The sequence below is a fragment of the Hyperoodon ampullatus genome, assembly GCF_949752795.1.
Source record: "Hyperoodon ampullatus genome assembly, chromosome: 3".
NCBI lineage: Eukaryota > Metazoa > Chordata > Mammalia > Artiodactyla > Ziphiidae > Hyperoodon > Hyperoodon ampullatus.
Window position 1 is genome coordinate 86,397,210 of NC_136916.1, and position 26,023 is coordinate 86,423,232.

Consider the following 26,023-nt stretch of genomic DNA (forward strand, 5'->3'; position numbering starts at 1 on the left):
TCTTAGACACTAGATACTTAGATCACCAGATAAATTCCCAGGAACCCCAAAGGCAATTCCTGAAACAGGACCCTTGTTACAGCACAGGTGGCATCTGATCACTCTGCTATCTTAGTTAGGAAAGTGACCTTAGCCACCCTGACAGGGTCAGGTGCTGATTCACCCTGAGGACCTGGACAACAACCCACTCTGCCCTTCCCTCAGCTCTCCCAGTTCTTTCCCTGTTCTGTCCTCATAGGCTTTTCTCTGGTTGGAGTCTCTGTGTTCTCTATAATTGCCTCTGAGCTGCTCAATTTTGTTGTTAAGGGCTGAGCTCCCCGTAGGAATAGGACATGTTTGTCCCCATCTCCTTCCCTTGTCTGCTCTTCAGGTCCTTCCAGAACTACCAGTACCTCTTGAAAAGACCCCATTGGACCTCAGAAAGCTTTTTCTTTTTCTTTGAATAGTTTGCCAGATTTTTTCTCTTTTGAAAAGTTTGACATCTGTAGTCATTACAACTGTGCTGAGATTATGCCCCAACTTTCAAGTCAGCCGAGTTCTGAAGTCAGGGGAGCTGCAGAACTTCTGGGGGCGGGACGTCAGGCACAAGTGCTGCCGGGATTCTGCCTGAGCAACTGGGGGCTCTGGGGGGAGCTCCATCTGATCATCTTAAAGTGCGTAAAGTGTGCACGATTCCCAGGTGGGGATGCTCTAAATTACTGAGGGTCCACAGACGTTACGCATGGCACTTTATGTCGTGTGTATGTATTAGTGTTTGTAATAGTATCAAAAAGGAGAATGTGGGTAGCATCCATAAAGGGGAGATAGAACTTAACATGCTAATTGGGGTCATATTTGCACATCTGTTAGTCATTTAAATACTAATTATTGTTATAGTATTTGTATACCTGTATTAATTGTGCATAAATTTATAGGGAATTCATTCATTTATTTTGTAAGCATCCACTATTGAGAATTATATTAAGCACTGGATGATCCTAATCTATCATAGTCATTATTGGCTCTCCATTCATTCATTAAATAAATATTTATTGAGAACTTTATTATGTACGACAGGTATCATGAAAAAATCACTCCCAAATCCCTACCCTTGTAGAGGAATATATTGTTGCAGTATTAATATACCAACAATAAAAGGCTAAAACATAGTATTATCAATAGGGTGAACAACTGTCTTGGTTTACTTGGAACCAGAGGATTTTTAAGCTGGGGAAACCAGGATGGTTGTCCACACCATTATCAGGTAGATATGGGCTATAAGAAGATGAGGTGGGTGGAGCAACTTTGGGATGGGGAGAAATCAGGATTCTATTTCAGATATTTTGACTTGACTTGCCTAGTACCGCTGAATAGGATATTAAGATATCTAGGATATCTAGGATATCTTTTTCTCTTGCAGTGATCTCAGTATCAAACCATTCAGACCTTCCACTGTAGTCAGAAACTAGCAAAGGAGGCTGAGAAGGACAGCCACACAGAGAAGGGAAAGCCAGGAGAGTGTGGTGGTCTGAAAGCCAGGTGAGAATGCATGTCAGGGAGGATGGAATAGTCAACTCTCCAGATAGTGCAACATGACTGGACAGAGATGTGAGCATTGCATTTAGCACCAGGGAGGTCATGGGTGACCTTGACAAGGGCAGTTCCAATGGAGTGCTGGGGGCAAAAGTCTGACCACTGTAGAGAATGGGGAGAGAAGAATTGGAGGCAGCAGGTATAGACACTCTTTCCAGGAGTTTGCCATAAAGGAGGCAGAGAAATAGAACAGAGCTGAAAGGGATGTTTGGTCCAAGGAGTTTTTATTTGTTAAGATACAAGATATTAGGACATGTGTGTTTTGATGGGAATGATGACTTACAGAGGAAATTGTTGATGCAGCACACAGAAGGAGTGTGCCAGGTGAGATGACAAGGGGGTCCAGGTAACAACTGGACGTGGCCTTGAAAAGGGACACGCAAGTTCATCCACAGTAACAGGAGGGAAGGTTGAATATATGGGCACTGATACTGGTGGCTGGACTTGCAGAGGTTCCAGTTGCTTCTGTTTTCTCAGTAAAATAGGAAATAAAGTCTGTAGCTGAAATTAAAGGTGAGGAAGTACAACACTGGGGGACAGAGGAGACCGGATATAACAGTCATCCAGGGAAGCGAGAGTGACGGAACTTGGGAAATTTAGTAGAACTGGAAGCTGCACTAAGGGCCCACTTGAATTTAACTGAGACCTGCCTCGGTGTGTGTGTGTGTGTGTGTGTGTGTGTCCATGTGCATGTATAGTTTTTTCCCTGGCCCCATTCAGCTGCCAGGTGCAAGCACAGAGTAAGCTAAACTGAGAGTTGGATTTAGCCAGGGTTGAGGTTTTACCAGGCAACTAGGACAAAGTAAGCAGAGGGTCAAGGGACTTGAGGATGCATGAAAAGGAGAGACTCTAAAGATCGGCAAGAAAATATTTTTCCAACGTTCTAGTTAGAAAAGTTCAAATGAACAGGAAAATTAGAAGAGCAGTCCTCCGCCCTTTTTCCCCATGACCTTGACCTTCTGAAGAGACCACATCAGTTGTCTTACAGGATGTCCCACATTCCAAATCTCTCTCAGTATCTCATTATGGTGTCATTGAACATATTCTTCTATTCCTGGTATTGCTTATAAACTGAACACTAGGTCTATAGGCTCTATTCGATTCAGGTTAATTGTTGTGTAATAATACTTCCCTGTTAGTCCTAGGCACTTCCCATTGCATTACATCAAGAGACCAGGGAAGGTGGTCCCATATTAGGGATAGTAAATTTGGTCAGCTTAGGGTGGTTACAGTCAGATCTCTTTGTTACAAAGATTCTTTTTCTCTTGCCGTGACCTCAGTATCAAACCTGGGTAAGGATATTAGAGGGCAAAGGACAGGGAAAATGTGATACGATTGATGGAGTATAAGTCACAGGCACAGAACAGGTCTACACAAGGCACGTGTTTTTAAATGTTTGGTACCAAATATTCCATTGATTGTCTCCCTTGTATTCCTAGGACTCATCAATCTTGAACCTGACCACAGGTGTGTGAGTTCTTTAAACTCAGAACGGGAGGGCGGCTTCTTCTTTACCACCTAAGGACTTACTTCCTGGCTACTTTTCATCTTGAAGAGACGTTAGGTTTGCCATCTTTGGGGATGTCTTTTGACTTCAGTCACATTTCAAGAATAATAATGACCCCAGGGATCAGGCATCTTACACTACCCACTGTCCCTTCTGAGCTTGGGGACTCACTCTGTCTCTCCCCAGTGGTAAGAAGTCCTCACTCTCCCAGCCAGCCAGGCAGTCAGTCAGTCAATGTAACATCTCCCTCACCTGGTGTTACAGGCCAGTCCACACTGTGGGAAGGACATCTCTAGTGTTCTCCTGAATATCAGGGAAGCTCTGGGCTGACATCCCTAGTTCGTCACCAACCTTCCCTTCTTCACTTTCCTGATTTACTCCAGTTAGATAAAGCCAGCCTACATTTGATAAGTGACCTTATTTTAAACTGCTCATCCTTGGTGACACTTTGCTTGCTGTGTGTATCACTTCTGTCTTGCCTACTTCGTTCTTTGCCAAGTCAAAGGCTCTGTCTCAGGATAACTGAGATGTTGGCGCCCCCTAAAGGACAACTGATTTAACATTCGCTCTTTATTAACTAACATTTAATTGGGTTGAAGTTTGGGTTGAAGTTTTTAATTGACCAGTAATACCTCAAAACATACGAACAGACCAATGTGTTTCACGATATACGCAAAAGCTCTAAAGGTCAGGCCAGAAAAATAGTATTCTGCTTGTCATCTAAGCACTTAAAATTTGTAGATATGAGTTTGTGAATAAAGAGTATACAAATTACTTTCTGCTTTGATTATAGAGTAGGGGAAGATAAGAATAGCTAAAGTTCTGAAATCTATTAATTAATTAATAAGAATTTTAGTCCTTACTATAGCATGATGTTTCTACACAGGAGAAAAATTTATCTGTGTGTCAGTCAAATTAATTCCCTGGAATGTACATAAGAAGCATCTGCATTTTTGTTTTTGTTTTTACAGTTGCGAGCAAGAGAAAAACTTGTCCAAAACTCAGGATAATGTGATGAATATTATCTGGCATCAATACAAGAATATATTTGACTTAGTAGAGAGCATTTTGATTAAAAATCGATTTTTCTTCCTGAAACAGATATCAAGTAAACAATTCATTCGGGCACCAATCCTGTTTTCATTTCTCCCCATTGCCATTATTTCAGGGGCTTCCTTTTAAAGCTCTTGGAATACATCACAAATGAGATGGATTAAATACTTAGCCTACAGCCTAATCTACTCAGCCAGAGCTGAGCTCTTTGGCCCACTGTCTTCTATGGGAATATGTCCTCACAGACATTTACTGAACAACCTCACTGAGACGAAATCATCCTTTTAGGAGCCAAATGTCAACCCGGAGAGAGAGGAACTAGTGAGTAGATGGCCACTCTAGCCCAGTGTAAGAACACTTACATAGGCTATAGTAGCCACTCCCCATCTTTGAGGATTGTGTTCAGAAAACACCCATAGTAGGAGAATTTGCAGTTGAGAAACAAAATTTCAGTGGAGAAGTGGGGACAAAATAGCAAAGCTGCAGTGAACACCTGTTCACTCGTGTTGAACTTAAAAACTTCAACAATATTAAGTTCACCAAAATAAGAAAAGATAACATCTAAAATAAAGCTAACACCAGAAATGTTATGCATCTTGAATTTGCACAATTGAGCACTGTGCAATTCTTTCCATCTTCTATCCCCTGCACACCAGATTCTCCCTCATCTGCAGTATCAAAAAGATGTTCATGGGCTTCCCTGGTGGTGCAGTGGTTGAGAGTCCACCTGCCAATGCAGGGGATATAGGTTCGTGCCCCGGTCCGGGAAGATCCCACATGCCACGGAGCGGCTGGGCCCGTGAGCCATGGCCGCTGAGCCTGCGCGTCCGGAGCCTGTGCTCCGCAATGGGAGAGGCCACAACAGTGAGAGGCCTGCGTACCGCAAAAAAAAAAAAAAAGATGTTCATAAATATATTTTACTTTCCTGTAATAATGTGCATATTTTCTTTTTATTCCTCTGCCCAAATGTTTGGTTCCTTTCTGATGTCATGATCTGTGTCTCTGAACTCCACTCTGGCCTTGGAGACATGGGATAATGCGTAATCCTCATGTGGGAAAGTTCTGGAAGATCTATTTTAAGTTCCCTAGCAGACCTCAGCAGGTTAGCTCTCGAGCCCCGAAGTTAAGGGTTCTATCACGTTAGCTCTGCCTATGGCAGCTCCTCACCAGAGCACACAGGATGGGCAACTTTTATATACGTTCTGGCTCCTGCTCTGTAAACATGGCCAAAACACAGACTAATGCATTGGCTTTCTTCATGGCTCCTGTAGCTGCACTGCAGAAAACCTCTACTCCTTCTCTGCCCTCCACTCTTTTTAATTCCCAAACTCCACTACCTTTTTCTGATTATCTCCAAGAAAAATGCCTATCAATTTAAAGCTACTTGACTGGAAATTTTTTGAAGTTGCAGAACTGCCATGCTTACTTGTTACTAAGGGGAATTTGCACTTGGCCGTGTGGTCCATGTATAAACGCTGTGACATAAAACCTGTAATCTGAAGAGCCTGTTGTCCTGCCCCACAGAGGAGTCTGGATAACGTGCTTGGAACGGCTTTGCCAGCACGGGGAGGTGGAGGGTGATACATGAGACCTTGTCTGTGCCTGAGCACAAACCCTGTGGTCCTACTGTCTACCCAGCAGCAGAGTCAGTCGAGGGCCCCACACCTCAGAGGTGGCATTACCAGGGTCACAGGTAGAAAGGCTGGAACTTGGAGGGATGTGGCGTAAAAGGCTGGAACTTGGAGGGATGTGGCTGAGACATGGCTTCTCTTTCCTCCCTCCCTCACCATATCTAGGTGCCCCTGTGGGTAAGGATTTTGGGGTGGCTGTCTGCACCTCCTTCTGCCCTGGTCTGTCTGCCGTGTATCCTCACTGAACTGACTTTCCTCATTACCTTGAGATAATCTCATTTGATTTCTCCAAGGGGTGTTTGGTGTTCAGTCTTCGCCTATAATACAAACAACTGGCACTTATGAAAACAATGGACATACAAACACCACATGTCCTGCTTATATCTTCCTATGCTCTGATAAACTCCATCCCGTCTCTGTTCATACCCCCTCCATCTCACTCCTCATAAGGAGGATCAACCACATAGCTTATTAACGAGGACATTTTGGACTTCCAGCTTCCTGAGCCGTGCTCATCATGGTCACAGACACCACTTAGCCCTCACCCAGGTAGCCTGCTTCTGTCTAGGCCCTGCATGAACCTTTTCCAACCTCAGCCCCTTTCCACAGGAAATGCAGTCACCTGCAGAATTTCTTAACTTTTCTCTTGGTAGATGAAAATTAGTTCATACCACCCACACCTGATTCTTAACTTCATGAGTTCCCAACAGACATTCTCTTCTTCTAAAGTCCCTCTTTTACTGAGCAGTGAATGAGGAGTCCCTCTCCTCCCCAAATCCTCATAAATATAGGCTCATCTCAGCTGTTTCCTCTCAAGCCTTCCCTGTGCTGCTTGCATCCACTATCTAATAAACCCATGCCACCTTTTATCCTGAAGAGAATAACTATCCACTTAACCTTTATCCTCAATCATCAAATTATTTATTTTTTTATTTATTTATTTTTTTTTTTTGTGGTATGCGGGCCTCTCACTGTTGTGGCCTCTCCCGTTGCGGAGCACAGGCTCCAGACGCGCACGGTCAGCGGCCATGGCTCACGGGCCTAGCCGCTCCGCGGCATGTGGGATTTTCCCAGACCGGGGCACGAACCCGTGTCCCCTGCATTGGCAGGCGGACTCTCAACCACTGCGCCACCAGGGAAGCCCTCAAATTATTTAAATGATCCATTTATCCTTCCAATGCCAAAGCCTAATTTATAAGCAATCTTAATAGAACATTTTCTCGGGACTTCCCTGGTGGTGCAGTGGTTAAGACTCCACGCTCCCAATGCAAGGGGCCTGTGTTCGATCCCTGGTCAGGGAAGTATATCCCACATGAATGCCCCAACTAAGGAGCCCACATGCCACACTAAGGAGACCGCCTGCCACAACTAATACCTGGTGCAACCAACCAAATAAATAAATAAATAAAACAAAACATTTTCTCAACGAAGTGAGTCTCTGCAGAAGAATTCTGTACCACTGTCCTAAGAAGACAATATTCTCCTCACACACAGAGGTCCCATGACGTCTTCAGCTAGGATTTAACAACATGTTATAATGCTCATTGCCTTATCGTGCCCCAATTAGAGTAGGATTTGGGGCAGGAAGCAAGTCCTGAAGGAGGACATGGGTGGGGAGGGGCTGCCTGCTCCTTCCTACTTGCTCTGAAGGCCCAGCTCAGGCCTTAAGAGCCAGGCCTGGGGGTGGGAGTAGAAGGCAGAGCAGTGGAAGAGGAACCAGGAAGTTCAAGGAAGCCTGGGTTCCTGGCAAGGTCCCAGGGTTCACACAGCAAGGGCTATCTAATGGCTCAGCATGTCCTATGTCCTGGGAGAACTCTGTGACCCTGGAGACCTTGATGAATCATGATGGATGCAGAGCCCCAAGACAGCTTCTGTCACCACCACAGAGAGCATTCCAGGCCAGCCCAGCCAGCCAAGTCCAGGGCCAGAGGTGCCCAGGAGATGTCCTTCAGTCCTAGAATGATATTCCCCTGGAGGGTCCAGGCCTGATTAGAGCCTCTGGGGGATGGGTGGTACAAGGCAGAACTGCTGCTTCCAAACTAAAGAGATAAGATTTCAGTTATTCCAGCAACTTCTGATTATGAGGCTCACTTCTGCATGGGGAGCACTGTCTAGAGAGGGACTGCTTGGGTGCTGGAGGCTCTCAGGAATATGGTGGTGTGGAGGGTTCAGTTTCTTACAGGCTTGCAGCTTTGATAACGTTAGAGGGTCGTATTTTAGTGACTTGGAGTTAGACAAGGTGAAATAACGAATAACTGTGTGTGTGTGTTCGATCTTTAGGGATGCTCAAACAGAGAGCTAGTATGTAGAAATGTTTCAACTGGAGAAGGAGGTTCTTGTGCTAACACAAGTGCTTAGTTAATCTGAATACTAGAAATTATGCATTGCATTTAGATCAACAGGCATTTGGTATGAGAGCCACCTGGTAGGCAAACTCATCACACTGAGTTCTCCTGACCCTCAACAAGTAACCCCAAGGTTTGCTTTCTCTGCAGGTCCTCAAGTGTGTTCCACGTAATGAAGCACAATCACTACACATCCCGATTCGGCAGCAAACTTGGGTTGCAGTGCATTGGCATGCATGAGAAAGGCATCATATTTAACAATAATCCAGTCCTCTGGAAAGCTGTTAGAACTTACTTTATGAAAGGTATTCAGATGTCCAGCTACATTCTGCTCTTTTGTTTATGAATATGCCTTCTTGAAATAAATTTTAACTTCTGCTGCTTCACAGTTTTGAAATAGTAAGAGCTAACATTCATTATACATGTACTATACGGTAGGCAGTGTTTTAAGCACTTGTTATTTTAATCCCACAGCAACCCCATGTGGTAAATACTCTTATCACTTACATTTTACAAATGAGACAACTGAGGCATAAACAGTAAGTATCTTGCCCAAGTTTCCACCATTAATAAATGGCAGCATAGGATACAACCCCAGATCCTACATATTTAACCACCACAAACTCTGTTTTTCTTGTTAACACACAAACAATTTCACGAATGTGAAGGGGAATTGGCACCCTATATACTTAAGGTCACTTCAGTTAAGAATTTAGTGTATCAGCCATATAGTTGATTTAACAATGCCAACACGTTTGCTGAATCACTGACTGACATCCCAGATGTTTTAACAGAAAGAAATTTGCAAATTAGAGAATTTTAGTACTGAGAAGGGCTGTATCTTGTCTAGCCTCTGAGTTTCATACTTAAGTAAATACATTTCTAGAGCGCTTCTGATTTCCCCCCAGGCAACACAGCAAGGAATCAATGAGCAGAGACCAGATCCCGAACCTCCCTATCTAGTGATTTCCCTCTTTACTATATGCTGCTGGAATGGAAGCCTTTGGGAAATAATCATGACCAACCTTTGACATTAACATCAGAGAAGATGGTCATGTACTAGAAACCTTATCATTGATGGAATCTGGCGCTAGATGGGTTGTAGGTCTGACCAGGGACCATGGATATTCTTCCCTCCAGACAGCCTCTGCAGTGAACCTAGATGCCTCCTGTGTGGCTGCCGAGACAGGGAAAAACTATGCCTGTCCCAGTCTAGTGGTGATCCCCCTCCACAGAGCTGCCCATCACCAAGATTCAGCACAACTCTAGCACAGATTCCACTACCTTAGTTTCCTATTGCTGCTTAACAAATTGATACAGACTTGGTGGTTTCAAACCACACATTCATTACCTTACAGTCTGATGGGTCAAAAGTCTGGCATAGGCCTCACGGGGCTAAAATCAAGGCACTGATAAGGCTGTGTTCCTTTCTGGAGGCTCTAGGGAGAAAGTGTTTCCTTGGCTTTTCCAGCTTCTAGAGGCTGCCCACATTCCTTGGCCTGTGACCCTTTCAGGGATATTACATTCTGTTTATATGTTTGAAATGTGGCTTCAAGCTCTTGAACATAGAGGCAAATCATACATCAGCCTGGGAGTGATAAAGCCGACCCTTCCATGCAAAGTACTGAGTCATTAAGGAATCATCTGTCCTACTTGTGGATGTGACAGTCACCCAGGAAACAGCATCCTGGCCTTTCATATCTCCAGGTCCCTCCTAAAGTCAGAAAGTATGCTGACAACCCAAACTTCCCTTTTATACATGGGTGGAAATGCTTATAGTCGAGGACCACTCACTAGGTCTCCTTTCTTATTTGCGAAGTGTGCCTTCAGGGGCTTCTGCAGCACAGCTGATTTGTTTTGTCTGAGGACTCTGACTTTAACAGCAAGTCTGAATAAAAAAGACATAAAAGGGACTTCCCTGGTGGTCCAGTGGTTATGACTCCATGCTTCCAGTGAAGGGGGCGTGGGTTTGATCCTTGGTCGGGGAACTAGGATCCTGCATGCCACAAGAGGTGGCCAAAAAAAAAAAAAGTTAAAAAAAAGTGATTACTCCTAAAGAAATCTTAAAGAAACTTAGAACAAGGAGAGAAAATTTTTAAGAGTTAAACTCTCAGGTTAGACCACCTACCTTCAGGACCACTAGCTGCTCAGATGGTTAGGAGCCAAGCAAAGGGAGAAATCAGAGCCAGTTCAGTCTACCTGGTTTCATTCATTTCATTCATTCATTCCTCAATTTGACAAATATAAATCAAGGGCCACCATATACTATGGACTTGAAGTACAATGTTAGTAGGTTGTCACTGCCCTAAAATAGTTCCCAGTCCTGTGAGGAAGACTGCTCAAACAACAAAGATTTGTTTTGCTGTTATGACATTGACTAAGTACAATAAATCTGGATTTGTTTGAAAAGTAACCGAAATTAAGAGAAGGGTACATTTGGTAATTTAGAAGACTAGCATTTTACACATATGAACTACAATTAAGCAGGAAACACCTTAGATCTAAAAGGTAAGATCCAATTTGAATAGTTCTATAGCAATATTCTGCCACCCACTGAAACATAATACATCATCACCCTGGCCAAATTCAAACCTTCTTTAGAGGAAAATGTATATAATAAATACGGAAAATCACTGATTTGTGATTTATGACAAGTACTGTTTCATTTGCTGTCTCACAAATGTCATCATATGAAGAAAAGTTTAATTTTGAATAGTTTGTTTTAAAAATATTTATTTATTCATTCAGTCACTCATTTTAAACCATAAATGTGATAACCTGCTATGGAGAAAATTAAGAGAATACAGAAAAAGTATAAAGAAGAATATGAAAATCTCCACCCATAATAAAAATGTGGACAAGTAAGCTCCAAACACAAAACGCCAAAATTGCCTGATAGTTTGTGTGCCCTGGAGTTGGAGGCGGCTCACTCTGACGTGTACCCTTCAGCTTTGTCTGGCCCCGGCCTGGTGCACATGGTGACCATCTGTGCTGATTCTATCACCAAGCATCTGGACAGGCTGGAGGAGGTCCACAGTGAGTTGGGTTATGTGGATGTGTTGACCCTCATGTGGTGCATCATGCTGGACACCTCTAACAAGCTCTTCCTGGGGATCCCCTTGGACGGTACTGAAATTTTCATTCTTGTGACTTGACATTCAGCCCTTTATTAAACAGGGCATGAGAAGGATAACGAACTCAAGTAAAGATATGCTCTTTCGTACACTGCTCTTCTTTCAACTTCTCTAAGTATTCCCCCCAATTTTTCCTGGTATGTCTGCCTTGTTCACTTACAAGATAATAAATATCCATAGCAGGGGCCATCTTCTATTTCTTTTGTATCTCTCCTTGTTGCACTAGGAAATAAGATTCTACCCACAGTGAAACTTAACAGGTGTGAACATTTGATTTATTCATAAATATATCCTACCACCAAACCTACGTATTTAACCATTTCCAACCATTCTTTTTGCCACAATGTATAAATATGTACAGTATACGTATATATACACACACATACACACATATACATACTATATATATATATGAATACACATACACACCTCTCTCACAAAGCCAGTAAGTATGAAAACTTTGACTCTATCTATATGATGATAAGGGTACTGCTGCTGCTGGAAATGATGATAACTAACATTAATTTAGTATCTACTATGTGCCAAGCAGTATAAAAAGTTGCTTCACATAAAGTTTGTCACTTAGCATTTATAACAATCCTGGCAAGATGTCTCACTCAAGAAACTGCTTTCCTCACTATACTACGGAAATAAATATTAAACACATACATGCAACTCTACCACCAACAAAAGAACAAACATTAATCATGTGGATTCATTCCATTCTGCTGCTGTCAGCTTAATGTAATTTCTCCTGACTTGATTTCAAGCAGTGTTCATTGATTCATACATTCATTCAACTAATATTTTTTAATTTTCCTGAAGTGTGGTTGATTTACAATGTTGTGTTAATTTCTGCTGTACAGCAAAGTGATTCAGTCATACATATATATATTCTTTTTCATATTCTTTTCCATTATGGTTTATCACAGGATATTGAATATAGTTCCCTGTGCTATACAGTAGAAGCTTGTTGTTTATACATCCTATAAATAATTATCTGCATCTGCTAATCCCAAACTCCTAATCCTTCTCTCCCCCACTGCCATCCCCCTTGACAACCACCAGTCTGTTCTCTATGTCTGAGTCTGTTTTTGTTTCGCTGATACGTTCACTTTGTCATATTATAGATTCCACACGTAAGTGATATCATATGGTATTTGCCTTTCTCCTTCTGACTTACTTAGCTTAATATGATAATCTCTAGGTCCATCCATATTGCTGCAAATGGCATTAGTTCATTATTTTTAATGGGTGAGTAATATTCCATTGTGTGTAGATGCCACATCTTCTTTATTCCTATGTCGATGGACATTTAGGTTGTTTCTATGTCTTCGCTATTGTGAATAGTGCTGCTATGAACATAGGGGTGGATGTATCTTTTCGAATTACATTGATAGCTTTGTTTGGGTATATGCCCAGGAGTGGGACTGCTGGATCACATGGCCACTCTTTTTTTTAGTTTTGTGAGGAATCTCCATACTGTTTTTCATAGTGCCTCCACCAATTTACATTTCCACCAACAGTGTAAGAGGGTTCCCTTTTCTCCACACCCTCTCCAGCATTTATTAGTTGTAGTTTTTTTTTTTTTTTTGGCCACGCTGCACAGCATGTGGGATCTTATTTCCCTGACCAGAGATCGAACCCATGCCCCCTACAGTGGAAGAACAGAGTCCTAAACACTGGACCACCAGGGAAGTCCCTGTAGACTTTTTAATGATGTCCATTCTGACTGATCTGAGGTGGTACCTCACTGTTGTTTTGATTTGCATTTCTCTAATAATTAGCAATGATGAGCATCTTTTCATGTGCCTATTGGCCATCTGTATGTCTTCTTTGGAGAAATGTCTGTTTAGGTGTTCTGCCCACTTTTTTTTTTTTTTCTTTGCGGTATGCGGGCCTCTCACTGTTGTGGCCTCTCCCATTCTGGAGCACAGGCTCCGGACGCGCAGGCTCAGCGGCCATGGCTCACGGGCCCAGCCACTCCACAGCATGTGGGATCTTCCCGGACCGGGGCACGAACCCGTGTCCCCTGCATCGGTAGGCAGACTCTTAACCACTGCGCCACCAGGGAAGCCCTTCTGCCCACTTTTTGATTGGGCTGTTTTCAACTAATGCTTAACTGATTGCCTATTTTCTGCTAGGCTTAAGTTCTGGGGACAGAGCAGTGGACAAGACAACGTCCTTGCCTTCAAAGAGTTTACATCCCAGTAGAGATATGTATGGTAAACAAGTAACTATCTAGTAATATTTTAGGCAATAATAAGTGCCTTGAAGAAAAAACAAAGCAGGGCAAAAGTCTAAAAAGTAAAGGGGGAAGTCAGAGGGAGGCCGAAGCTCTTGTGGAGAGGAAGGGTGGTCAGGAAGGCCTCTGTGGAGAGGATGTCTGAAAATAGCCCTAAATGAAGTGTGACCATGAGCCACGTGCAGATCTGAGGGAAGAACATCACAGGCATAAGAACAAGGCACGAGTTTCACACTTGCCCAGACCAACTGAGCTATCACACCTGCTCCCTGATTGACCACGTCTGGACAAGCAGACAAGCGACAAGCCCTCCCTTTCTCTGCTCCACTCTCCTCGCCTCATCTCCCCGGCTCTTTAATGATTCCTTACCAGAGTCATAGGAACCCCATCTGATTGACATTAGGATGGGAGCCCCATTCACTCTGAGGACATTAGTCACAGCCTCTTGCCTCATCCCCTTTCACACAGGGACTCTGAAAGTCCTGTTTGCCTGTTCCACATACATCTCTCCTAAGATATGGCAGGTACCTATTTTAGACGTCCCTGCTCTTTGGTTCCCCACTGGCCTTGATTCTTAGGAGGGATCAAGTAAAGGGAATTGTACAGCTCTCTGTTAACTTATGGACTACAGTCTAAGAACCTGAATAACCCATACAGACTTATGTGTATTTCCCTCTGCTCACCAGGTCCTTGTTAAACTCTCATTTGGCCTGAGGGACCCAGTGCACCAAAGAGAAAAGGACATGGCCCTGAGGTCAGATAGAACCAGGCTCCAGCCTAGGGACTTCCGGCCACACTGGCTCTATGGTGTAGGGCAAGCTGTTTTATTTCTATGAACTGCAGCTTCTGCAGCTGCACAATGATAACATTCTCACTCCCCTAGCAAGACTGTAAGGATTAAATGAAATCTCTTTTGTAAAGCACCTTACCCTGATCATGGTATTTAGCAGTTGAAAATAAATGCCTCTTCCCTTCCCTTGTTTATAATTTGAAAAAAGCAGGGGGTTTCTTTTCTCTAGTATTCAATTTAGTTCAAGAACATCCATTAAGAGCTGACTGTGCCCGAGACTCAGGACAAGGTACTGAAGATTTCAAGAAGAATTCTACACTCTGGACTGAAATATAAATAGCAGAGTGGTGAGGCATTTTGCCTTTCCAGGTACCAGAATTGAGGACATAATGGCCATAATTACTAGTACCCTTCTTATTTCCTATGGTCAGGAAAATAGGAGGGAGTTGGAGGCTCAGCCAAGGAGAAGCATGTGAGATTCTAGGCTGTGTCTCTAACAGACTTGAAAACTGGCAAATCTCTAACTTGGCCAATTTAGATGCCAAGCAGAATAAATTGGTCTTGATTTGTTTGGTGGCATTCATGTGGCTGAAACACCCAGTGAAGGTGGAACCTTGCCTTGCTTAGAGTCCCAGATGGTAGAAGAGTCTACAGGGGATTTTCTCTGATCAGTGTACAGTTCTTGGGCTCACATTTTTGCTCATCTGTTCTGATCTTTTTCTGTTTTTCCAGAAAGAGCCATCGTGGTTAAAATCCAGGGTTATTTTGATGCATGGCAAGCTCTCCTTCTCAAACCAGAGATCTTCTTTAAGATTTCTTGGCTATGCAGAAAGTATGAAAAGTCTGTGTAAGTAACACATTTTGGAAAATTTATTGGTGAGATTGATTTGTGTGGTGTCTTAGCTATTGCTGGCCCCTTCGGCAAGCTTTCTCCTCTCCAGAACCACAGGGAGCTGTTGATTAAGTTGCTGATGAAACACTTCTTACAGCAATTTGGCAGCATGTGGCCAGACCACAGAGGAAAGGAAGCCTTTGGCCCAGGGTAGTTTTCCCCTAGGAGGCTGAGAGCTCCATCTCTGGAACTAGGAAACTGCAGTGTTTTTTGAGTTGAAGAGAAAGGTTGGCTGTATCTATCATTATTATTTGTCAAAATTCTCTCTACATGTCTAGAAAAATTGAAACATGAAATCATATTGTTGTGCTGCTTCTGAATGAATTTAACTTAATTCAACTTGTAGGAACTGACAGTAGTTGCAAAAGAATTTTTTCATGATTAACGTTCACGAGATGTGTTGTTTATTTAGTTATGTATCTTCGGGGACCCTAAAATTGTCAATGAGTGGCTTTGCTTTGGTCTCAGACTAGTCTAGCAGAAGACCGGACAAATGTCTAATGGCCTATTGGATAATCAATGGGTTTTTAGACTGTAAGTAGCCGGCCACTATACGTGCCACCTCTAAACACCAGTGTAAAGTCCAAGGGATCTAGAGGTAGACAGACCTGGTTTGCATCCTGTCTCTCCCACTTAGTAACCATATGGCCTTGGGAAATTATTTAAAGTAAAATATAACCCACCTTCTGGGGTGGGGATATAGGTTAATGAGATCCTATATGTAGGGCAATTAGCAAAGAGCATGACATATAATAGGCAATAAATATGGTAGCTTTCCCCATCCCACAGTTCATATCTTCTCCAGATGTACCCGACTATCTTAAATTCTCCATTTCTAAAATTTCCCAAACTTGTTTAAAGGCCCAACTTTATCCTGTTTGTGTATTTTGAAATTCAGTAATATTAGTCTCCAGGGAGGACGTCAACTTGATTTTGCTTTATATATTCTCAAGTGGTTGGTGAGTATCAAGTGGATGATTTAGACACTTGGTTCTTTATATTGAATACATTTCACTTAGCTTATTGTGATCTGAATCAATAAGATAAACGATTCATCCCTTCACTGTGGTCAGGTTTGGTGGTAGTCTGAAGAGTCTCACTGTATAGTTCTTGGAAGTTAGTTTAGCTTTGTTATGGTCAGAAGGCCCATATAAATTTATGTGTAACAGTTTAACTGTAAAACAGTTTCTCTTTGATTTCTTTAAATTTAGCTCAGCAACATTCCATCTCTACATAATATTTGCCCATGGTTAGTGAACTAGTTTGTATCTTCTATCTCCTAGTACGGTAAAGACCTAGAGAAAGCTTTTAATCTCTTTCCGCAGAAAACGGAAAAATCTCTTTCCTGCAATAACGTCAATTCTTTCTTCACTGAGGCATAATTGACATATAACATTATGGTAGTTTCAGGTGTACAGCATAATGATTCAATATTTGAATATACTGAGAAATGATCATCACATTAACTCTAGTTAACATCTTTCACCATACATAGTTACAAAATTTGTTCCTTGTGATGAGAACTTTTAAGATCTACTCTCTTAGCAACGTTTAAATATGCAACACAGTATTATTAACTGTAGTCACCATGCTGTACATTACATCCCCATGACTTACTGAGCATATAACTAGAAGGAAGTTTGTACCTTTGACCCCCTTCACCCATTTCATATCCACCCCAACCCCCAACCCCCATGGTAACCACCAATCTGTCCCCTGTAACAATGAGGTTGGGATTTTTGCTTTTGTTTTTGTTATTGTTTTTATAAGATTCCACATATAAGTGAGATCATGGAGTATTTGTCTTTCTCTATCATACCAATACTTTTTAAAAATATAGTTATGGAAAGGATTATGTGACATCAGCTTCCTTCCTTATTTATTCAATTGTATATTTATGCCTCTTTGAATTCCCAATATTAGAGCAGTATTATTTTCTACTTTTTATTTTGTCAAGTGTAAGGCTTTTCGGCCTCAGAATACATTAAATAGGTGTTTGTGGCCTGGACTAGTAACCTAGCCACCATTATTTTGGTATAAAGTACATTCAGAGTTCCAAACAACAGACTCACAGAGACATTCATGTAATATAAGTTTGTAAGTCAGAGACTTCCTATTTTGTAGAAACTGCCCTTGATCTCAATTCTCCTAGTTTTTAATGGCATACATATTCAAATGCATACATTTAAGCAGAAGCAACTTTTAACCTGAATAGGAGGACCCAGTGGATATTCACAGGCCCTGAATCTGGCCCAGGGAGGAAGTAGATGCTTAGAAATGGATGCAGCTCTATCAAGAAATTCCCTATGAATTCAAAGTCTAGGGGCATTTCAATACATCCCAGACCATTTGGGGGCCACTGCTCAGGTAGAAATGCTATGAGCATTCTAGCCCCCAACTGAATAAGTGTAGGAGATACTCAACAAATATTTGCAGAACAAATGGATGGGTAGATGAATGAATGAATGTGAATATATCCCTGCTGTATATTTGGAATGGTGTGTGTGTGGGCCTATAAGCATACTCACAGAGATACACAACAGTAGGCATCCTTATTTAGAATGACACAATGAAAATACTACCCTGAAGAATATCTCTCAGAATGTTTAAACATCTTCCTTGAGATGCCCCAAAAAACTTTTAAAAATAGGAGGAATCTTAAAGAATCCTCCCTTACTTTTCCTGCTGAACTAGAGTAAACATAGAGGCTATTTAGGTCAACAGAGTGTTTAAGCATGTAGGCAACCGTGCCAACAAGAATTTGAAAGAAAGATTTATTGTACATTTAACATAATACAGAATACTGTTCCCTGAGATTGGTGGGAACAATACAATTATATGTGAATGCATACACTTAAAGTCTAAGTCAAAGACAACAGAACTGAGATCTCAAGGTGGCCTTATTGTTCATCTAGCCTGATCCCTTCACTTTAAAAGAGACATAAGACTCAGAGGCTTAATCTAGGTTATGTGGAACGACAACAACCCAGACCAGAACCTGACCCTTTATCCAAGGTGCTTTTCCCTTCTCCACACTGTCAAAATGCATATGCATATTGATGCAGCCAGTCATTCGTTCAACAAATATTTACTTAGTGTTACTATGAGGCAGAAACTGCAAGGTATGAGATAAATACCAGGAAGAATACTTCCTGTGTAGAAGAGGAACCTCAAACTCAATAGTCTTCGGGACTATGCAGATAAAAGTAGGCTGGGTGGATATAAGACACAGGAAATGGAGGTGCCCATGGCAGACTACAGAGTGCATGCTCCCACTAAAGGCATTCACTGGCTTTGGTTTTTGATGTTTAATTTAAGCACTGTGCTGGCCCAATCAAATAGCAGAAAACATAATTGGATTTAGCCATTTGGTACCAGTTTTCAACCCTTAACTACAGTTACAGCCTTGATTTTGCTACCACTAATGAGATATCTGGGCTAACTCTGGTTCCTTAACATGATATAATGTATATGTAATTTAAAGATATCTGTGAAGAATTAAATATAAATTCAGTTATTCATGAGCACTAATGGATTCCACTAAAGCAGATCATTTCATTTTTAAGCATGGCAAACAAATCCATTTATCTAGATGGCATATCTGTGTACAAGTAGATAATATTTACACTGCTTTTTCCAGCAAGGAGCTGAAAGATGAAATGGAAATTCTGGTAGAAAAAAAAAGACACAGGATTTTCACAGCAGAGAAGCTGGAAGGCTCTATGGATTTCGCCACTGAGTTGATTTTGGCTGAGGTACAGACCTGAACTACCCATAGTTCCCATACAACATATGTGTATGACTGTTTATCAGTGTCTAAAAATTCTCTCTTGTTAATAGTTGCATGTTTCTGCTTCTGACTTTATGCTCCAGTATTTCTATAATGCCTAATCCAATAGCCCCCAATTAGACATCAGGTAAAATTGACCTTTAAGACTGAAACTTCTGTGTTTCTGCACAATACAAAATCTGAAAACTGGGGAGATCAAAGACACTAAACACATAGGCATTTGGTTAAGTTCTTCAGCTTTGAGCTGAAGATTGTTAATGCAAATGTCCATCATCAGTCCCAGAGACACATAATTTCCATGATTTCATTTTGTTGAGGTTATTAATCCTTGAGTGCCACCTCCCCTCCTGTTCTGAACCGTTCATTCACTTTTCCAAAGTTTCTCCCCACTTTCAATTGTTCAGAAACGTGGTGACCTGACAAGAGAGAATGTGAACCAGTGCATACTGGAAATGCTGACCGCAGCGCCAGACACCATGTCCGTCTCTGTATTCTTCATGCTGCTTCTCATTGCAAAGCACCCCCACGTTGAAAAAGCAATACTGAAGGAAATCCAGACTGTTGTTGGTAAGAATTTATCAAACAAATAGTAGAGATTAGAAAATAATTCCTTTTGAATATCTGCTACTAAGTCCTAAAATTCTTATGTCAAAAATCTTTTCTGGAATCCACGCAGAGAACAATGAACCAAGTCATTGTGTCATATTTTCATTATGCTAAACAGGTTTCTGTGTTTTCCTAATATAAAAAAATACACGCTCATTGGAAAAAATCCAAATACTAGAGACATGTATAAAGCAGAAAGTATTATTTCCTGATCCCTTCCACTCTCCTTCCCATTCCCCAGGGGGAATCACTGTTAATATTTTGATGTATATTCTTCAAGGTCTTTTTTGATGGGCACATAAACACATATATGCGGTTCTATTTGTCTGTGTTTAAAAAAACACGGGATCATCCACAAGGATTTACTACCTTATCAGTGACAAAAGGCTTTTGAGGGTCCACCCAGGGAAATGGCTATCATTTTTTGCAGTGTTTCTGGGTTTCAAGCAGCCCGTTCTTCCAGGTGGTGGCAGAGGGAGGAGGAAAGGGTGATGATAGCAGAGGCAGGGGAGCGATCAGTTTCCCTCCCTCACCCTCTCCTCCTCCTCTGCAGGAGAGCCTCCAGGTCCCTGCTCAGCTCTTCCCAACTCTGCCCCCTCCCTGCTCTGCCTCCGCTTCAGCATCACTCTGCCACTGCTTCGGATATCCCCACCCTTCCCTGGAGACACTGCCACGTTGAGAAGAAGTCAGAATTGCTTTCTGGAGAAAACAGAATCCCTTATTTGGAATGTGCTTCACATAAGTAATCTCTTTAGGACACATTTCAGACACATGCGAAGGGGTATCAGGAATGATACAGATTTTTCTTTCTTGACTTTACAGGTCTCTGTGAAACAACCTATTTTGTTGTTAAAAGGCACTATGCATTTTTTAAACTTTTTATCTTATTAATCTTTAAAACCATTTGAGTGCTGCTTGAAATAGCGGAAGTTTCATACAAGGATTAAATATGTGAAAGGGTTCTGCAGACGCGTTGCCGTAGGACGGCCACTGCCTAGGAAGGTAGATACCAAGGAGCCAGAATGACATCCGGGTTTCAAATTCTGAAATGTTTTCTCAAGCACCCTTTTCAGGTTATGGATCTTGTGCCAGGTGCAGGGGCATCACGGTGAACAAGCCAGTGCCATTCCTGAAGTCCTGGGGCTCTCAATCTCGTGAGAAAAACAGAATTCAAGAAACAGCTCAGTGGAGTGAGAGAGAGAGTCACAGAATGATGAGGGTACAGGCAACACAGGGGAAATTGCTCTTGAGATCATAAACCTTTAATACAATTTCCTTGAGAGGTGAAAAGTGCTTGTGCCCCATGATGTTCCCTTGATGCTTCAACAGACCTCTGCACAGATGGAAAGCCCAAACAACCACTAGCACATGTGTACATGTTCCCTCTAGACCTGCATGCCTGGTAATTACTTCCAAGGGTACACCTTTGGTTACCTACTCCATCATCTACCCTCTACCTCCCCCCACCCGAGATAAACACAGCCCATTAAACTCTTAAGTGTACACAGAGCAGTATGTGAGGGGCTGGGTGGTTAGAGTTCTCTAAGTAAGACCACTCCTGAATAACATAGTTGCACAGGAGACAGAGCTGCCTCAGGACCCTGGGTTGATTTTGATTCTGCAGAAGTGGTACCCCATTTGAGGATGCTTTGAAGTTTTGCCAATTCTGAGAGTAATCTGAACCTCTCTGACGAGTGTGAGGCCAAGCTGAGACATCGGGGGATCCGTCAATCCCCAGTTCACCCAGGGCTGATCTGAGGCACCCCTTTTGTTGTGGTGGGGAGAGGGGGTTCTTGCCACACTACCACACCAGGTTGTTCTTGATGAGATGAGGAGGAGAGACTATCAGTGATATTTTCTGACAAATGACTGCACAGGATACCAGAAGAGAAAATTTCTTTGAACCTGATTAAACTTACCATCTCACTTTGACTAGAGAAGGAATGAATGTCTTCTAGAATTTAGAGTAGGGGACAAAACTCAAGAACCCCAAAGGCAGCAAGTAAATGTTTGAAGCAGTTTGGGTAGGTCTACATGATGCTGCAGAGAGGGTGTCCCTCTAAAGGGCTCATCAGCCATTCAACCTCAGCTCACTGTTGCCATGTGGGGATGTGGGTCCAATTTTACCTGTTTTTTTTTTTTTCTAGAAATTTAGACTTTAATATGAAAACCCCAGGTATTAAGAAAATCGACTTCAAATCTGAATTTTCATAAGATACTTTGTGGACCAAACATAAGATATTTTACCCAGGTTGCTGGTTTACATTAGAATTATAGATATACATTTTTTTCAACCAAGAGCAAACTGTTCTATGGAAAGTGCAGGATTTTTAATACCAATCGTATACTGAAACTAACATGAGCTTTGACTATTTTATCTTCTTCTACAGGTGAAAGAGACATAAGGAATGATGGTATTCAAAAACTAAAAGTGATAGAGAACTTTATTTATGAGAGCATGCGGTACCAGCCTGTCATGGACCTGGTCATGCGCAAAGCCTTAGAGGATGATGTCATCGACGGCTACCCAGTGAAGAAGGGGACTAACATTATCCTGAATATTGGAAGAATGCATAGACTCGAGTTTCTCCCCAAGCCCAATGAATTTACTCTTGAGAACTCTGCCAAGAATGTAAGAACCCTTCCTTAAAACTGAGTGTGCCACTCTTGAAAATGTCAACTGTTAAATCCTCTCTGTTTCTGTGTTTGCACCATGTATATTTCATTCTATTTACTCATTCTCTTCATACCTCACCAGGAAAACACATTTCACCTAGCTTGGAACACGACCACCATGTCTGTCCTCAAGCCAAGGAGGCTGGTACTCCAGCTCTCAGAAATGTCTTCATGGAGGCCACAAAATAGGTCAAAAGGTGAAAAATTCAGGCCCTTAATTTGCCTAAAATGAGGCGAATTTTGTTTAACCAACCCATATTTCCATTTAAAGTTATCACCTTGTCATCATGTAGATTCAGCCGTAGCATCATCTAAGTCAAGGAAATCCACTTCCGCTTCAGATGGAAATCAAATGAGAAGAAAAGATTTGGTTTTTGCAGTGGGCCTTTGGTTTCCCAAATGGCCCCACAAGCACTAGGCCCCATTCTAAATAGGACTTGGTAATTAGAAGAGCCTCATATTGTTCTTTTTCTATAATTGAAGTGTACTGGTGATTCTGCCTCCATTATGTCAAATTCTAGGCAATGATTTTTTTTTACCTGAATTATCCAAATAGTTCCCTCTGTGCCCCCTTTTTCCATTTGCATATGGGGAAGAGATATGGTCTTAGTTAAACCAGTTCTCTAATTCATTCCATTTCTATATAAGCAACCCATGCCATGTTGGTAATTGGTCAAAAATAATTTACTGAGCATCTATTAAGTGCCAGGCACGATATGAGTCCAAAAGGGACTAAAAATATTTAGATCCTTGGCATCAATAGGTGGGGAATCCACAAGTTTGCCTAAATTAGTCCTTTTCATCATGTTATATGGCCTGGCACAAAAAAAATCTTTGCCTCAATGACTGGCAGAACAGCAGTAAAGCCATGGCCTTCCCACAGAGCTAGTTGAGTATTTACATGAAAAGCAACACTGGGGATTGTTTGAAGTTGTGCCTGTATCACAAAGCGTGAATCAAACAGGAAGAAGAGGCTTATCTGAGTTACAGTCATTTCTCTCCGTGAAGGAGCAGTATGGTCAACTCGCCGAAACCGAGCATTCTGATTCACAGTGTTTTCAGGGTGAATCAAACAGATATGCATGACTCTAGCCTTTACTTCTCTGGCTAATTGTCTGATCATTTTCCTAGGTTCCTTACAGGTACTTTCAGCCATTTGGCTTTGGGCCCCGGGCCTGTGCGGGAAAATACATTGCCATGGTGATGATGAAGGTCACCCTGGTCACACTTCTGAGACGCTTCCACGTGCAGACATTGCAAGGTCGATGTGTTGAAAAGATGCAGAAGAAACATGACTTATCCTTGCACCCGGATGAGACCAGCGACCTGCTGGGAATGATTTTCATCCCAAGAAATTCTGATAAGTGCCTCGACCACTAAAAAAGTTTGGTCAGTCCCTGCCCTGGAGCACTTCTCAACAGTATTTCACATGGAAACCACCCACCTTTGCCACGTAATCCTCCTCCCATGAACAACCATGGCCTCTGGCCTTTTATACACTTACCTCCTGTGGGGTGTCAGCGAGCCGGGAGATGCCAGTCATCTGAGCGCATCCAAACCAGAAACCAGACTGCAAGAGAAAATAGAGAGGCCAAGATTTGTGCAGGAAACGGCAGCCCTAAAGGCCCAGTTCCCCAAAACATGCTTTGGAAAAGACAAGCCATCAGCAAGACTCACGCCCGACTCCTCACTGTCCTGCCCTGAGATGGGAGCTTTGTAATGACTGGGGCAGAAGCACTCAAATCAATTACAAAGGCCAGGCCAACACTGGGTACCTAGGGCTAAACACACTCACTAGTGTGAATAAAGGGCTTTTGATTTTGTTTTCGGTGGGTTGGGGACTGCAATATTCACACCTTTGGAGAAATGCTTACAAATTCAGCATTTGACTTTTGCTATGTATTGTATTCAATTAACTCTTGTTTATTCACATGTGATTTGTTGGTGGCAAAAGTTAAATCAAAGACTATCCTTTCCGAATCTCTCAATTTATGCCTCAGCCAGACCATATATGTGCTATAGGAAAAAAATTCATACGATGTGCTTCAAATTCAAATAATAGATCTTTTTTCATGTCTACATTTTTGCTTAGCTCCATGAGTGGACTAAGAAAGAGAATACTTTAGGTAGTAGCACCTATTAGCTCTTACCGCAGCTTCAATGATTTGGGGGAAGGGAAGTCTCTGAATCTGTATCTAATTCTACAACCCAGTGAGTTCAAACTTCTAAGGAGTGCTCCTCATATACCATTATCCTTCTCCCTCAACATTTCTCCCCCTCTCTTTCTTTCCATGATCCCAAAACCAAAGAGCAACAGATCAGTAGAGAACGTGGCTAGGATAGAACCCCTGCAATCACATTTTAAACTAACTCAGATTTAACAGTTACCTTAGAGATTTAACACTTATCTAGTTTATCTAATCACTACATGTAGCCATGAGTAAAATGTATACCTCGGAATTAGCTCTTGAGAGGAACTGAAATAGATGAGTGAATTTTCCAAATACCAGCTTCCTTGTGTTATGTCACCAATAGGAACGTATCTACTGAAGGCCAGTTAAAAACTGAAAAATTAAATTCACTTAAAAACATGTAAATGTTTGCCAGTATGTCAATCTGAATATTCTTCTCATCCTGCTGCTTGGCAATAGGGCAACAGCTGAGTGTAAAATGAGAGTGTAAGCTCCTCCAAGTGGGAGCTCTTTTCTTTCTTTTGGAATCCATGCCTGTCCCCCATTCTTACTTTCAAGATCAGTACTGAGGATTACCTCAAGATAGCAGAGTAGAAGGACAGGCACTCATCTCTTCTTAAGAGAAAACCAAAATCACAACTAACTGCTAAACAACCACTGACCAAAAAAAACGCTGGATCCTACCAAAAAAGACACCCTACATCCAAAGACAAAGGAGAAGCCACAACGAGACAGTAGGAGGAGCGCAATCACGATAAAATCAAATCCCATACCTGCAAGGTGGGTGACCCACAAACTAGAAAACAATTATACAGCAGAAGCTCTCCCACTGGAGTGAAAGTTCTGAGGCCCATGTCTGGCTTCCCAGCTGGTGGGTCCAGCAATGGGAGGAGGAGTCTCCAGAGAATCTGGCTTTGAAGGTCAGTGGGATTTGACTGCAGGACTTCCACAGGACTGGGGGAAACAGAAACTCCACTCTGAGAGGGCACTCTCAAAACTTTTTGTGTACCAAGACACAGGGGAAAAAAGCAGTGACCCCGTAAGAGACTGGGCCAGACTTACCTGCTAGTATTGGAGGATCTCCTGCAGAGGCAGGGAGCAGCTGTGGCTTGCTGTGGGGACACAGACACTGGAAGCAGCAGTCCTGGGAAGTACTCATTGGTGTGAGGCTTCCCAGAGGCCACCATTAACCCCACCAAACAGCCTGTAAACTCCAGTGCTTGGTTGCCTCAGGCTAAACCAACAACACAAGGAAAAAGAGCCTCACCCATCAGCAGACAAGCAGATTGAAGTTTTACTGAGCACAGCCCAGCCCACCAGAGGGAAAAAACCCAGCTCTACCCACCATCAGTCCCTCCCATCAGGAAGCTTGCAAAAGCCTCTTAGACAGCCTCATCCACCAGAGGGCAGACAGAAGCAGGAAGAAATACAGTCCTGCAGGCTGCAGAACAAAAACCACAATCCCAGAAAGTTACACAAAATGAAACAGCAGAGGATTATGTCCCAGATGAAGGAACAAGATTAAAAAACCCAGAAAAACACTAAGTGAAGTGGAGATAGGCAACCTTCCAGAAAAAAAAATCAGAATAA

The 26,023-nt window shown here is 42.3% G+C and overlaps 1 protein-coding gene across 1 annotated transcript in view; it reads left to right on the forward strand.

The window, feature by feature from the left end:
* The window catches only part of LOC307049971 (aromatase-like), a gene marked incomplete at its 3' end in the record, with an annotated part of 32,174 nt that extends 8,553 nt beyond the window's left edge, over nt 1-23,621 (forward strand). Inside the window, exons 3-9 of the mRNA XM_079699712.1 lie at nt 8,259-8,413; nt 11,058-11,234; nt 15,010-15,124; nt 18,810-18,924; nt 19,364-19,526; nt 21,956-22,197; nt 23,373-23,621. Coding sequence (XP_079555838.1) covers nt 8,259-8,413; nt 11,058-11,234; nt 15,010-15,124; nt 18,810-18,924; nt 19,364-19,526; nt 21,956-22,197; nt 23,373-23,621 — 1,216 coding nt within the window. The remainder of the gene's footprint in view (nt 1-8,258; nt 8,414-11,057; nt 11,235-15,009; nt 15,125-18,809; nt 18,925-19,363; nt 19,527-21,955; nt 22,198-23,372) is intronic.
* Between the last annotated feature and the right edge of the window lie 2,402 nt (nt 23,622-26,023).